The sequence below is a fragment of the Balaenoptera ricei genome, chromosome 17, assembly GCF_028023285.1.
Source record: "Balaenoptera ricei isolate mBalRic1 chromosome 17, mBalRic1.hap2, whole genome shotgun sequence".
NCBI lineage: Eukaryota > Metazoa > Chordata > Mammalia > Artiodactyla > Balaenopteridae > Balaenoptera > Balaenoptera ricei.
In genome coordinates, this window is record NC_082655.1 from 18,833,001 (window position 1) to 18,849,497 (window position 16,497).

General features: G+C 32.5%; 1 protein-coding gene across 2 annotated transcripts in view; it reads right to left on the bottom strand.

The window, feature by feature from the left end:
* The window catches only part of MTBP (MDM2 binding protein), a 67,317-nt gene that overhangs the window by 50,028 nt on the left and 792 nt on the right, over nt 1–16,497 (bottom strand). Inside the window, exons 2-10 of one of the 2 annotated variants that reach the window (XM_059901511.1) lie at nt 16,264–16,344; nt 13,310–13,383; nt 13,063–13,214; nt 11,363–11,421; nt 9,597–9,741; nt 8,253–8,292; nt 6,170–6,265; nt 4,243–4,337; nt 3,344–3,416 (exon numbers count right to left, since the gene is read on the bottom strand). In XM_059901511.1, the coding sequence (XP_059757494.1) occupies nt 3,344–3,416; nt 4,243–4,337; nt 6,170–6,265; nt 8,253–8,292; nt 9,597–9,741; nt 11,363–11,421; nt 13,063–13,214; nt 13,310–13,383; nt 16,264–16,344 (815 nt within the window). Of the gene's footprint in view, nt 1–3,343; nt 3,417–4,242; nt 4,338–6,169; nt 6,305–8,174; nt 8,293–9,596; nt 9,742–11,362; nt 11,422–13,062; nt 13,215–13,309; nt 13,384–16,263; nt 16,345–16,497 lie in introns of both variants that reach the window. The other variant, XM_059901510.1, reaches the window with a different exon arrangement.

Consider the following 16,497-nt stretch of genomic DNA (forward strand, 5'->3'; position numbering starts at 1 on the left):
CATAACCTTTTTATTTTAAGTCAAATGTACTTTACATAGTCAAGCATTAGACATTAAAAATAAAAATATTTAGGAATGGAAAATAATCATTAACTATAAAAGATATATATTTAATTTCCTAAACACTAAGTCCTAGTTCTTCCTTCTTGCATAAGTAAGACTTCTTAGACTAAAATGCATAACAAAACTGTCTGGCCCAAAGGGTGACAAAGCTGTAATGTGAGTATGCCAGATCAGGGCCCAATTATAGCTTAACAATTATAAAACTGTTACAATTATAGTTACAGCTTAACAATGTAATGATGCTAAATGCAGTTCATTGTATAATTTATAGCCTGACATAAATGTGTCCTGACCCAGCAGCAAAGGAAGTGACCACATTTCTGAGACAGCCTATTTTTGATTAAACATTTGCTACAAATATGAAAATAAACTTTTCTAAATCCCATAAGCTATAATTCCCTACAAAATAAATTTATGTCAATAGTTTACATTACATTCACTACAAACTTGGATTCTGATAACTTGTTCTCACTCATACACTAATCATTAGATATACTTTGAGAGACTTGAGGATGATCCTTTTATGTTAACATTCTATTCCAAAATTTAACAGCCAAATAACATTTCAAACCCAAGTTTCAAAACTTTGATTCAATCTTTTCAGTAGGCAAACCCTCACACAAGCAGGCAATCATGTTTTTAGCCTTATAAACTCTCCTCTTTAATAAAAATGTTCCCCGTCCATATGATTAATAGACATCATGATTCCCTAACAACCCTATCTTGCCTTTTTCTAATCTAATAAAATAAGTTTTTCTCTAAAAGGCTTTTATTTTTATTCTGAGGCTAATCAAACATCTTTTTTAAGCTCAAAAGTTGACTTAGGATCACATAAAGCTCTAGAATTTAAGCACTTTGACAGCTTCCCAAGGAGGGATTTTGCCCACTTTATTCTCTCCAGTACCTGCAACAAGCAACTGGCAGGCAGTCCAAAAAAAAAAAAAAGAAAAGTTGAATAAATAAATGAAAACCATGTTATAAAGCACTGGGATTATTTCAAGGAATGACCATGCAATTCAATTTTTTTTTTCAAAAATGTAAAAGACTAACTATGACACAGTGTAAAAGGACAGTGAACTGCTTCACATTTAGAGATTTAGCCAAATTACATAATGTATGTTTCTAAAAATTATCCCTTTGCTGAATTAAAGTAGGAACATATATTTAAAGTTCCATTTATTTGTCCCCGACTGCTAAAGTGTAGTCCAATATTTCAAAGTCATTGTCCAAGAAGCAATAAAAATGACAATCTAATACAACAAATTTAAAATAAAACAATTAAAAATACTATATTAATAGATATCAATAGTTTAGCTTTCTTCTAGGATTAGAGTTGCTTATCTTCAATATCTAGATAGATTAAGAATTATTTTATACCCGAGTTAAATTATAGGTATATGTCTGATTTTGACTTGAAACATTACCTATAAAACTAATTCTTAAAAATTTCATCATAACTTCAAAATATCTAGAGGATATCTAGCGCTTTATAAATTTCAGGAAAATGTTTCACTTAAGTGTGTCTATCATTTGGGCCACATAAACTTCAAAGACAAGAATTAGCGAGTAACCATCATTTATATCATATTGTACAGTTTATAAAATATATTCCAATTTGGTTTTCATTACAACTTTTTGAAATAGGCAAAACAGGAATTATTATTTCCAGTTCACAATTTAAAAAGCTATAAACCAGTGAGTGGCAGAGCTAGGACAAAGTTTTCTAAAGTACATGTTCTTTTACTTGAGACTTTCTACTATATCATAATCCCTCCCTCCCTTATTTGATAATATAGGTGAGATGATTAATGATAAATGACATTCTCATTTCCTGGATAGGGTTACATAGTGAACTATTTAGCTACTTGGGTTAAAATATGAACAGAGTTGTTTGTTTGTTTTTATTCTTAGTGCTTTTTCTTTTTCGCCTTTTGTTTTTTAAACTATACCACTTCACAAGACTTCTGTGTGCAAATTTCTGTAGAGATGTACGATCTTATTAACCTGTTTAAAGTACTCCCTCCACCCTACTACCCTATCTCAGCCTGCTTATTTTCTTCATAGCTCTTATTTTCTATTTTTCCTACCAAAATGTAAGTTCCATGAGGGCAGAGTTTTCATCTGTACAATCCATCATTGGAGCCCTAATATTTAATACAATGCATAAAGTAGAACTAATGTTGAATAAACGAAAAAAGAAATTTTAAATTTCAAAATGTAGCACATTGGGTTCTTTAGAGGTGAAAAAACAGGCTAACATTATCTTCAGACTGTTCCTTTAAAGGCCATTTCATCAAATAAATACTTTGATGCACTGTTTAAAAACTATTAATTTCATGGAAGAATGAGGCTGGAAGTCAAAATTTTAAGTTACTATATAGCCAAGTACCTTAAGGGCAAAATCATATTTCCTTTACTACATCAATTTTCTAAGGGAACTATAACCAAGATTTGATTAATAGTGCCAAGGGGAAACCATAATTATAACAATCATTTTTCTCCCTGCAGGACTATTTGATAATAGAGTACTTGTTGTTAAAATAATAAGAAAATGTTATGTAAATATTGCCAATGAACATTTTGTGCATTAAAAATTGTTTTCATAGAAACAAGGTAGTTGAGCAAATAATCAGAAAGAAAATTTTAGTTTTTCCTATTGAAAACTGTACTTGACTTTAGATGATTCCACTTAAAATTCTTTATGTTATAGTTAAAAATGTTTATAAATATACCAATTCTACCGTATCATTATATATGTTTTTATATATATATATATAAAAACTAATGAAATAGCTAAAAATCTTCTAAACATCACCAAAATTAAAAAAGAAGAACTGAAAACTTACAAATGATAATTTAGTGAAGCTCTAGACATTTTTCTCACCTCCACCTACCCATCCTACCATGAAAAAGATAATGCAAGCATATACATATCTTGCCGCAGAATTGAAATCAGATGTGAAAGGGGTAGGTTAACAATAATCTAATGTGTTCTAAAATTTTAAAGCTGTAAAGCAATTATCAGTCATGAAGCTTATTTTTGAAAATCTCTTCTAAAAAAAAAAAACCCATCATTTCATGTCTGCAGAAGACTTTGGGGTTATTATGAAAAGTCCAAAGTATCTTAACATGAATTAGGACCAAAACCTTATGTTAAGTTAAAGAAACCAAATCATCACACAGAAACAGATTTTAAAAAATACATTCCCTTTTCTCACACATCTGTAAATGTTAAGTTAAAAACACAACAAAAACAAAAACAAAAAAACACCCTCTATACCTTGCCACACAGGGAAGAAATCTGCTCCAACAGCAACTTGGAATTCTGTTTGGTATTGTTTTTTGTCAATCCTCTGTACTAAGGAGTTAAAGAAATGATGAAATGGTAATTGTCAAATAATTCAACTCCCTAAAATAAGTTTGATTCTCCAATTCACAAGGTGCTTAAATTCACTGATCAATTGTGAGGGGGAACTCACAATTACCCCTTTCCAAGGACAATTATTTTTCTGATTCTGAAAATACATCAAGAAATAGTGATACTATAAATAGCATTACTCTAAACTATTAGAACCAGAGATTTGTACAAACTGGAGCTTCTGAATAAAAATTCAAGAACACTGTACTAGTGTTTCATTTCTGGCCAACAACAAATTCTTTTTATATAAAATATTGTTCTTAGGTCTGTTCCTAAAACTTCTTAGATATATTTTCTTAAAAAAGAGTGTAAAATATGTTGAATATTTGCAGACATATGTGATAGCATTCATATTTACTTAAGTATTTAAAAAGATACAGTGGACTGGCACTTGTATCTATCCTGCCAATGGCAAGAGAAACATCTGAACATTCCAATAGTATATAAATTATTTTGTTTTTCTTCACAGATCCCTAACATTTCTCCGTCTTACCTACCCCATAAGCAATGAGTCATAATTTCAGGAAGTCTTCTGCCTATTTATTCTAGAGGCATAAATATCGTGCCTGAAGGAGTATTCTTTTTTGCAAGTTGTAGAATTTCTCTTAAAGCAATGGCAATGAAAAGTATACTGATATTATAAAAAAGAAAAACAACAACAAAAGTATGGGAAAATATTTAAATGTGGTGGTACCAAGAAACAGTCTTACCTGACACAGAAAAATTGTGATCTATAATGAACATGTAAATGAAAAGGATACAACTCAAATTCAATGTCTGACATATAGCAGGAAGGTAGGTCTGATAATTTTATCATCTGCACAAATTCTAAAGCAGGGCCATAATAATGAAAAACCTAAAAAAGAAATTAAAATTATGTAAGACTTTAAATACTATAAATAAAATGAAAGTGAACAAATTAGTGATCAGGGTTTAAATCTTTAAAATGGGTCTTAAAAAGCACGTATTTACATATTATGCAAGGCAAACACTTAATCCTCTATCTCAGATAAGAATTTCTTCCATATCAATTCTACCTTTCCGAGTGGAGAGATATGGAGATTTCTTACTAACTGGAAAGAGTTTTAACAGGAGGAAAATGAGTATAGAAAGAGGCAAGCAACAGAGGACAAGAGTTCTCAACTTTTCCTGTTTATCTCTAGGAAGACAGACAGATAAGCCAGGAGGCTAGGATGTTGAAGAGGGTCTGCGAAACTGAGAAAGAAAAAGAAAAGACATTCCAGGATGAACTTTGGTATGCTGAGATAAAAAAAAAAAACAAAAAACCAAAAACAAAACAACATCCTTGGAGGAAATACTGAAGTAATTAAAGAGAGAACTAGTAAAACAAGAATACTAATTAACAAAGAAAGCTCCACTCAGAGAAATAAAATTCAGTATTTCTTTGGATAGAGTCTAAAACTAAACTAAGAGTGAGCTAGTGAAGAAGGTAATCCAAGAGTTGGGGCTAGAGTGCTTCACAAGAAGGGCAAAGAAAAGCAAACACATCTTCAAACACACCAAGTTTTAAACTTGCAGAAAGCTGAGTAATTTCATCATATATGATTATGTATGTGTATGTGTATATACACATAAATACACAACACACCTAGTGTGTATTTATATATATGTATGTATGTATGCATTTGTTTATGCGTAGAGAGAGAGGCTTACATTTATTTAAGACGTTGAACCCTAAATTTCTCTCAATAGCAGCAAAAATCAGACACATTATTCATACTTGAATGGTGTACTACCAAAGAAGAAAAGTTGAGGTCATCAATCTTATGATTATAATCTTTAGAAAAGAATTTAATATTCCTGTGAAAGATGGTCATGGTAAGTTACTTAAAGTAAGTAATTCTGAACAACTATTAGGAAATGTGTCAACATCAGAAATATGTCTTTTGTACCACCCTTTGATCAGAAAATATTACCCATCAATCTGACATCCTTGTAAATTCATGACCACTATGTTTTGCACATTCTTGAAATGCATCCTTCAAAGTGAATTTCTAAAGTGCTTCTATATAAATACTTCTTCTTATATTATTTTTCCAATGTGAAAAAAAAAAGCCAACCAAATCCCTTTTAATTATTGTACTTTATAATTACTTGCATTTTAAGAATAAATCTATGGAGACATGGGACAAGAATCAATACCTCTTAAACTGTAAATGAAGCAAATGTCAGGTACTATGTCAGATGCTAATCTCTTACTCCATTTAACCCTCATAACTTTGTAAGAAAAGTGTTTATTACTATCTCCATTTCATAAATGAGTTAATCAATCTACCCAAGGTGACAGTACCTCATAGGTGACAAAGTCAGGTTTCAAACCCAGGTCTACCTAACATCAAAGCCTGTTCTCTTTCCAATGTATCATACTCCCTTCAAACTGAGTCTTAGAAAGGTCACATGGTAAAGTTCAAATCAAAAGTGGTTTCAGGCCTATACTGATCTAAAGTTAGGATCGTTCCATTTTGAAAACAATTTAAAACAATGATAGTTTTGCCAACATTCAATACTGATAATACAGTATAATTTAAGCACTTAATTATAATTATAGTAAAAGTTATACAAGTGAGCACACTTAAGCACATATATTAGTAATGTTAATTGAAGATTCAAACATATCTTATAAAAATAAAATATTCATGAATAGATGATTGCAAAAACATAGATTACCTTTGGCAAAATACTCTTATCCTTTGATGGTATTATCTTTTTGTCAAGAAAGCAAGTTTTTAAATTAGATGTACTAAAATTCTTAGGTGTGACTCCCTTTAAACAAAATTCAGGAAAACTAATTTCACATCCAAACTGAAAAGAAACAAGAGAACACAGTTACAGGCATCATGAATTAAGTTACGAAGATTAATACATCTTATTGCAATGTAAAAGTTGAGAGGAAAACCATATGTAAATTTATTTTTGATCCTCAGTTCAAAATGCAGTTCTTCCATTTATGTACATATCATTCGTATTTCAACTTTCACATGAATTTTTCATGAAAAGCTCTCCTTGGCCTTTCACTAGCCCACAAGAGGATACCAAGCCCATTCTCTGCAACCAGAGAACAAAGCAACCCCCTTTACATATAGTTGTTCAGTACCTGCTTCCTACTAGTCTTAAGTTCTGCAAAAATAGAACTTGCTTGTCTCATTCACCACTAGATCCTTAGTGCCTCACACATAGTTTGCTTTCAATATAAGTTGTTGATAAAGAGATCAATTCCTGCAGAAGTAGTAATAATAGGGGTACTAACAGTAATGGTAACGACAATGATAAGTAACACTTACTGAATGGTTACTTTGTGCTTTAAATAATTTAAACCTCATAAAAATCTGAGTTAGGAACTACTATTACACCTATCTTACAGATAAAGATAACTGTGGCACCAAGAGGCTAAATATTACCTAACATTTCACACAAAACTAGCAAGAAACAGAGTTAGGATTTGAATGCAGGCAATCTAACTCTAGAATCTATGTCCTTAATCACTATAATGCCCCTAGGCTAAAAGCTATTCTCCACCAAAATAAGTGATTTCAAGTTTTAAATGCAGCCTGGGGAGATATGGACATTTAATTTCTTATCCATAAAAGAATAAAAGAATCACAGAACCCTGCCATTATCTGTCTGTATGTAGACATGAAGTTTCAAAAAATGTATACAAAAGTAATTCTCCTAGCTAATTGTATCCTGCATTCTTCTAGTAGGCTATATGACTTGTTTACACTAAAACCACTTGCAAAGAAGATTTATCTGCAGATTTAACTTCCCTGAGATAAAGAAGAGTGGGGCGTGCAAATCAACAAGAAGGGCCCAGCCACGTTAATTCCTGTTGTCTTATTAGAAGTTTTATTAAACTATAATTGAGTGAATTGAAAAGGAAAAAAAAGTCTAGTAATTAATACAATAAATCCTCATAGGAACACAACGGTCTACTCGTGCTCCCATACTAAACAAACATTAAGAAACTTTCTTTTAGTTTTGCCTATAGACAGAAACACATAAAATACCAGGAACACTGATTTCAACATGGACACAACTTATAAAAACCACCAAACATATTCATTCACAGTAAGGGATCGCAAAATAGAATTGGAGCTCATAGAAATTTAACATTAGCGGGGTTCCACTAATCTAACATTCTCATCTTATAGTTGAGAAATCTGGGGTCTAGTAAGGTTAAAAAAGAAATTGTTCAAAATCACCTGGTTAGCAGAAAGCACTGATCACTTAAGGTGGTATCATAGGTAAGAAAACATGTTCTAAGCAGTTTTCCAGGAGTTTACATATGCGATGAACTAAAGCAGCTTGGATAAACATGAACTCAACTAATGTTAAATTCTGGTTTAAAAGAATGTTACATTCTAGAATTGCAGTGCCCAAAACAAACACAGTCACTATTTAAATTTAAATTAATTAAAGTAAAATATAGTAAAAGATTCAGTTCTGTGTTTGAAGTAGTCAAGTATAAAGTGCTAGTAGTAACATGAAGCCAGTGGACTATTGTATAAGGATAAATTCGGAACATTTCCATTAATGAAGAAAGTTCTATTAAGATAGTGCTTTTCTAGAACATCTTTATATGGTGCATTTTCATTAGGATTCATTTAAACTATCTGTGTTGTAAATAAGGTCCAAAGGCCTGCTTGGGAAACTGTGATAACAGAAATCCACTTACCTTCCTTTCCCATATCTGAATCTTTCCCCTCCATAACTCCTTTGAATCAATAGCATTTCTGAGATCTTGTAAAGATACAATATTAGCAGAAAGGTATTCGGCAATTTTCTGACAACTTCTATAAATAAAAGTTTATGATAATTAAATATAGGGTTTTAAATTTGACTTAGATTTAATGGTTATAGTTAGCTACAAGCCAAACAGGCAAAAATGCAAAGTTTATATTGCTGCTTTTATCCACTAATATTATAGAACATTCATTAAGTCAGTCTCTGAAGAAGTTGCTATCATGTGTTCATTTAATCTCAACATCCTCTTGAATTATGAGTAATTACCCTTAATACTACAGATGAACAGATTTTCCTATTATTATTTATTGGTCTTAACATGTCAGATATACACATACACAGATTGAATGAATTCTTATCTTCAAAAGGAGAACTGCTCTCCTAAATTGTTCCCACACAGTTTTGTATGGAATTTCATAATAGCACTTAAAACAGACTATCATGACTATTTGCATTCCTGTTCCTCCCTGTATTTCAATGAAAAAGATCAAATCTCACTTTCTTATTATCAGTATATATTGCTGTGCTTGGCATAAAGATAGTGCTCAATAAACAATTGCTGAGTGAAGAAAATTATGAAGTTAACAAATCCAATACTCATTTAAGGATCAAAACTGTAATACACAGTTGATCCTTACTAAAATGTCATAAAACACAACAGTATATATTTATTTCTACATTGCACATAAAACAAAAAACAAATATGACATTATAAATCTGGTGTATCCATGTATCCATGGTATTTATCACGGTGTTCATTGGACAATACAAACCTATTTAAAAACACACAATGTGGGCTTCCCTGGTGGCGCAGTGGTTGAGAGTCCGCCTGCCAGTGCAGGGAACACGGGTTCGAGCCCTGGTCTGGGAAGATCCCACGTGCCGCGGAGCAACTGGGCCCGTGAGCCACAACTACTGAGCCTGAGCGTCTGGAGCCTCTGCTCCGCAACAGGAGAGGCCGCGATAGTGAGAGGCCCGCGCACCGCAATGAAGAGTGGCCCCCACTCGCCGCAACTGGAGAAAGCGAAAGGAAGACCCAACACAGCCAAAAATAAAAATAATAAATAAAAAAAAAAACACACAATGTGTTTGGAGAATTAATGCTCAATAATAGTTATAAGAAAGCATCAATAATATTTACTAAAAACTTAAAACTTCTCAGAAATATAAAGTATGAAATAAGAAAAATGTAGGTTCTTCTTAACAGATAAATCTCTAATCACAGTATGACATAGAACTACCTTGTCACATTTAAAAAAGTCTTCAAAGGCTGGGTCTATTAAAAACAGGGTAGCAAGTTAATTGTAAAAGCGGACAACACAGATAGTAGTCAAATATGAACAAAGAAGCTTACGTTTCACACTGATTTCCTGCTATGGTAATTTTTGCTGAATACCATTCCTTCAAATGTTTTAATGCTCCTACAGTAGGCAAACAGTCTCTCAATTTAGGGGGATCTTTGTCAGAAGGCAACAGTATTATATCTATCATTGCTCTACCTAGAAAGAGATAAAGGCATTTTTGTAATTTTTTAAAAAAATTTTTATTTTATATTGGAGCATAGTTGATTAACTATAATTTTTTAAAGATGTTAGATCTGAAATGTCTCAAAACAGTACCTTGAACAACTGAATTTTATGTTTATTTAGAAGATGAAGAAGGATTTTAACTTTAATTTCTGAAATTCTTCAAAACAATATACATCTTTAGGAGTTCAAAATTTTTAAATGTTCACATTTGATTTAAAGCCATGTTATCTTGGAATAGCTAGCATATGCCAGAAAAACAATGAACTATATCATAATTACTTGCCAATTATGTGCCAGTGGTTAATTATACATTGCTCTTGAGATCATCAATGCTATTGTTCTACTGACAGAGGGAAAAAAACCTGTGCAATTCATTATGTTCTTCTATACTTAATTTTGTTATACAAAAGGGAATGAATTAGTATAAAACTGTAATGTTCAAATAAATTATTTCTCTTTGTAAAGAACAATAAAACACTCAGAAAACTCAATTATACTGACAACATCATTGGTTCCTGAGAAAGAAGGTTAACTTCATGAAACTTTAAATTTTATAAAATGATAAATTTTACTGAAGGACCAGAAAAATCAAAATGAAACAGAAACCAAATAAAAGTTTGACAATGAAAATATTCCAATTTGCCAAAATAGCAACTGTACATTCCATATTTTGAACTTCATATAAAAATTTGACATGTTTGTTTATCAATGTATTCAGTTATCTTCCATATAGGATCTTTTATACTAAAATATAATCCTGAATATAAGGATTAGACTGTGAGCTATAAAGTCCTTTATGATAATCACATATGCTTTACTCATCATTGTATACTCAGTTCCTAGTACAACGCCTGACATATAATAGATACAACAACTATCTGCAACTATCTCCAACAACTATTGGAGGTCAATAAATGACCTCCAATAATGAAAATATTCAGAAAAGTATTCAAAAGTATTTGTGGATGCCAAAGTGTACCAAGCTTTAGATGAATCAGCTACTTGATTCACACAAAGAAAGATTAATTTAAGACAAAATACAGTTTTAAGAAGAGTATGATGCAGTATTTCATAAAATATGCTTTCTATTCTATTATAGGAAAAAAACTGGATTGTGTAAAAAAATGCTGAGTCAAGGGCTTCTTTTACTGCAAGACTTTCTATTTGATAATATGTACAGTGACTTCACACCATAAAAGTATGTTATCCAAATGATCTAGGTTAAAGAACTTCTTTTTCCAGGAGTTGCTCATGGGAGTAGAGTTCTATAGAACATTGTGGAAAACAATGGTATATACAGTGCAAAGCTGCTTCTTCAGTAATAACTGAAGAAGGAAACGGATGAGTAATTTCCTAAGTTCTAATTTTTGTCTAAGTAAATGAAAACAATTAAGAAAATTGTGATGTCTCAACAAGGTACTTTACTAAAGTAGTAGAGTATGTTTTTTAACAAATTCATATAGAAAATTATTTTTAATTTTTAATTTCAAAATTAGAAGTGAGAACATGAGCATAAAGAATGAATTTATCACTCATTCACAGAAAGTGTAAGATAAGGTACAAATTATTGAAAGTAGTCATAAAATATTACCAGGAGCAGGAAGTTTGTCTGATAACTGATGCAAATTTTCCGCAGATTCTTCATATAGGCTAAAATAAAACAGTAGGTTAGGAAAATATATATATACACACATTACATATAATCATAATAAGTAATATTAATTAAATGGATCTATGTGCCAGACACTATTAAATACTTAGCATTCAGCATTATCTCATTTGATCCTCATGACAATCCCATGAGGCACTACTATAATACTATTTTTATCCTCACTTTAAATAATTCACCTAAAGTCCACATACGCTGTAGGTGTGGAAGTTAGGATTCAAACCCCGAGTCCAAGTTCTTAGCCACACCCCCAAAACAAACAAACAACATTAACAAAAAAGGGGAAAAAAGCCCTCCTTAAATTATATCTAGTATATTAAATATAAATCATAACTAATAGACCATTTTTCTAAACCCTAAAAGTAAAGTATTACTAAGTATTTAATAAAGAAGGCTACTGCTTTTCTCTGAATGGCACATAACAGCCCTGACAGGAAAATATGATACTCTCCTCCAATTCTTTAAAATCTATTCGTTTTACCCCTATGATTTTTTTTTTCTCAAGATAGTTTATTATATAACATAAAGGTATTTAAATCCTTTATTATAAACTCACCATTGTCTAAAAAACTTAAGGTGCCTTACGGTAAAGTATAGTTTTCAAGCTCCCTCTTGTGGAAATAATTATTAGGTCACTTACTAGAAATAATCACTTTTATACTTGCCATCTTCTAATAGTGGTGAGAAAACGTACGGAATGGTAAGAGCCCTAAGGCTAGAAGGCATCTTAGAAATCATCTAAAAGGATCTCAATGCTTTAAAGATGAGAAAATAAAGCACCAGAGAAGTTAAGTGACTGGCCCAAGATTATATAATTAGAGACCACTTCTACTAGCCTCTGTTACAATGCCCTTTCTATGGTTCTACAATGTCTCCCCTCATTAATCAGTATAAACAAATATGATTTGAAAACAGGAAAACACAATTTGAAAATCTGCAGCAATTTATAGAAGTATAATATTTGAATATTAAAATAAACAAAGGAGTTTTTTGTAATGACGTATTACAGAAGACTGAAATGACAAGAATGAATTATGGTTCAGAGATGGTATATTTCATGAAGAAAAAAAAATTATCAAAACTCACATCACCTGGATCATCTTATATATTGTACCACAATTCAAAAAACCTAAAAGTGAATTCAATCATCTACATACACCTCAGAAACTATGGATTTTAAAGGTGCCTGAAATGCTGAAGATACACATGAATTGAAGAAATCATATATTTCAGTCTCAAACAGCAAAATGAAAATGATACTGTGGTTTGAATGCCAGTTATTAACCTTAAATAAAGTTTCTATTCAAGCCCTTGAAATATAACATCAGGCAGAAGTTTGCTTCAAGAAAGTGACATATTAATAAAAATATCACTTTTTATGATTCCTGCAATTATGCAAGCTTAAGAAGCTAAACATTTTCAGATACCAATTTGTGCATTTTAAAGAATTTTATTCAAATAAAAGGCCCAAATAGCCTGTCTTCCAAAACAAAGAGTTGAAAATTTGAATTATGTAAATCCCCTCACTATAGCTGCTAACATATCAAATCTTCACTCTCACGGCTAAAATACTATCTAATGTCAAATATTTTAAAGACATGATAGAAAGTACATAAGCATACTCAGCCAAGGATAATGATTCCCTGCTATTACTATCTTCTTCTTCAAAACACTCAACAGCACTCAAACATTCTTTGATATTTCTTTGAAGAACATCTTCAATTTCATCTTTTTCCACACCAAAATGTATCTCTTCCCAGTCAGAACTACAAAACTAATATATCAAAAGATTGCATTAAATAATGCATACATGGAATTATTTATATTAACAAAGACATTCACTAGTGACTATTTTCTTATTTATATTACCTGATAAAATCCACATATTGCCTGCACTGCAAAGAACCACTTCCTGGAACCTGGTATATCGCCTACCAAACAGCCTTGAAAACAAAATCATACTTATTAGAAGAAAGGCATACCACAAATAAGCAGATGTTATAGCATATATACTTAGAGAGTTATATATATATATATATAATATGGATCTTTAAAAATCTCTGCTAAAAATTCAAACAGGAGAATCTGCCTAAAGAGCAAAATTATTCACTTGCTATGAATACTCTGCTTTAGTTCATCACAATTCAAAATCTACATCATTATATTAATCATCATGTCAAACACTAAAATCTACTATAAAGATGTTGAAAAATACACCCACTCGATTACTCTTGAGTAATACAAAACCGTGTAAGTCATTTTAAGGAAAATGGTTCCCTCCTCAAAGACCATGAAGGTTTGGTTCAGCCTTGCCAAAGAGAGAGGAGTTAAAGAGTAACTTCAGCCTAGAGACAAAGAAGATGCTCTTCTTGGAGACTGGAATATTACATGAAGATACAAAATTATGGGTCACCCCAGGGTGCAAATCAGAAGAGCAATGAAGAATTTAGAGCTATGTACAGAAATTGTATTCAAAGGAGGGAGAAGGAGAAACGTGATAACCGAGTTGAACTCATGGAAGCTAAGAATGAAGCTAAGTGCCTATTACCAATTTCTGCCAAAATCTCAGAAGACTTTACCTCCTACTTCCTTAAGAAAATAGAAGCCGGGCTTCCCTGCTGGTACAGTGGTTAAGAATACGCCTGTCAATGCAGGGGACACGGGTTCGAGCCCTGGTCCGGGAAGATCCCACATGCCACGGAGCAACTAAGCCCGTGCACCACAACTACTGAGCCTGTGCTCTAGAGCCCACGAGCCACAGCTACTGAGCACACGTGCCATAACTCCTGAAGCCCACGAACTCTAGGGCCCCTGTGCCGCAACTACTGAGCCCACGTGCTGCAACTACTGAAGCCTATGCGCCTAGAGCCCGTGCTCCGCAACAAGAGAAGCCACCGCAATGAGAAGCCCGTGCACCACAACGAAGAGTAGCCCTGCTCACCGCGACTAGAGAAAGAGCATGCACAGCAACGAAGACCCAACATAGCCAAAAATAAATAAATAAATTTATTTAAAAAATTAAAAATAAAAAAATAAAGAAAATAGAAGCCATTGTAACTCCCATAACATCCTGTCAGCAAACATATTGCCCTTCCTGCATTCCCATTAGGTCTTTCCTCATTCTTCCCTGTTAACATGTAAGAGGCACTAGCCTTCCGATCAAGGTTATCCCTCAGACTTCTGCCGGGACCCCAGGCCACTGACTTGCTTTCATCTTCAATCTCTCCTTCTCTGTCATTTCCTTCCCATTAGCATTTAAATATGCACAAGTATTTTTCAAATTATCTTTTTTAATCACTTTTAAATTCACCTCCCTTTTCCAGTTACTACTATATCTCTTTCTTTACTCTTCAGGAAGATAAACTTTCTAAAAGCACTATCTACACTTGACTGTCTCTACTTCCTGTTTACCTTTTCTATTCCCCTCCTAATCCAATTTAATCTGTTCTTTTGTCTCCAACATGCCACTGAAACTACACTCACCAAAGTCACCAATGACTAACCTATTTCTAAATCTAACAGTTTTTAGTCCTGTTGGTACTTGACCTCTCAACGTAAGACTAAGAAAGGAATCGAAAATGACACATTTGACTACTTTCTCCTGAAAACACTTGCTTTCTGTGGAACCTATCTTTCCCACTCCTCCTTCTCATTCCTTTAAAAACTGGTGTTCAGCTCCTTTACATACTGGGATTCATTTCAAGATTTTCTGCTATTCTCACTATCCAAAACCCATCCTTTCTCATGGCTTGAACTGACATCTATATGTTGATGATTCTATAATCTGTTTCTCCAGCTTCACTCTCCTTTGGAGTTCCAGACACATGTATCTAACTTTTACAAAATATTTTCACTTTGCAATCTTACAGGCAACTAATCACATGTTCTTAATTGAACATGTCATATTCCATCAAAATCTTTCTTGCAATACTAGTAGTACTGACTTAAATTATACCAACTTGAAAAATTAATGAGTATTACCAGGACTTGGCAAACTGGCTAAGGTAGCATATAGATATTAGAAATAATTTCCCAAAGGTGACAGTTGAAACCCAAGAGACAGGTTCTCTGATGAAAGAGAAAGGAACAGATTGTACAGTCATGAGAACTATAAAGGTATCAAAACAAGCACACTCTCCCTGACATCTCCAGAAACTTCCTTCATCTTTTAGACCTGTTTTGATATCTCCTTTTTTCTGAGCCTCTGAAAGACACTCTCAGATAGAGGCCAAGAAAAGGAAGAAAAAAAGAGGATAACTAACAAAGATGTAAATACATGGATCTGTATAATGCCAATAGAAACCAAAGGAGAAAAGATTTTTACAAAGTAAAGAGTGTTCAAAAAAGTCAAATACTTTGAAAAAGTTAAAGCGATAAGAATGGAGAAAAGATTACTGAGTTTAACAATTATGAAGTGCTTTTAAGAGAATCAGTAAGAGGTAAGGATGGAAAAATAAAAGGTAAGGAAATGGGTATAAGCATTAATAATGTATTTGTACTCACGACAAAATCACAGATACTCCTTATAATGCCACATTACTCTATCTTATATGGAGCTAAAGATGGGCAAGAAAATCTCATAAAGGGAACAAAACTCAAGCTGAGACCCTAAAATAATTTTCATAACAACTTTATGACATCCAAGCATCAGGAAGAGAGGGATAGCATCTTTTCCGTTTTGTATTTCTTTCATTGTTTTCCTATCCCAGTGACTTGTACACAGTCAACAAGTGTTTCTTGGACTCCCATGTGACCAGATTAATTAAATTTATTTCCAGTACAAATGCTGTGCCAGTGAAAAGAGGGGTTTATGTTTTACTTACCAGGGAAGGTACTATCTTCCGGATTAATTGAAGCATTAATGCTTCTTTTCAGGAGCTGATAAACATTTGCTGCTCTTAAGTCTGAAAAAGAAAAAAACAAACTAACTCAACTGGGTTCAAGAGTTACATAATGTAGACCTATTCCAGTTTCACCATCAGAGATTCTCAAGTACACTATATTGTACATAAAAGAACTACACTCTGTTCAAGTTTTGATATAATAAATCTAAAGCA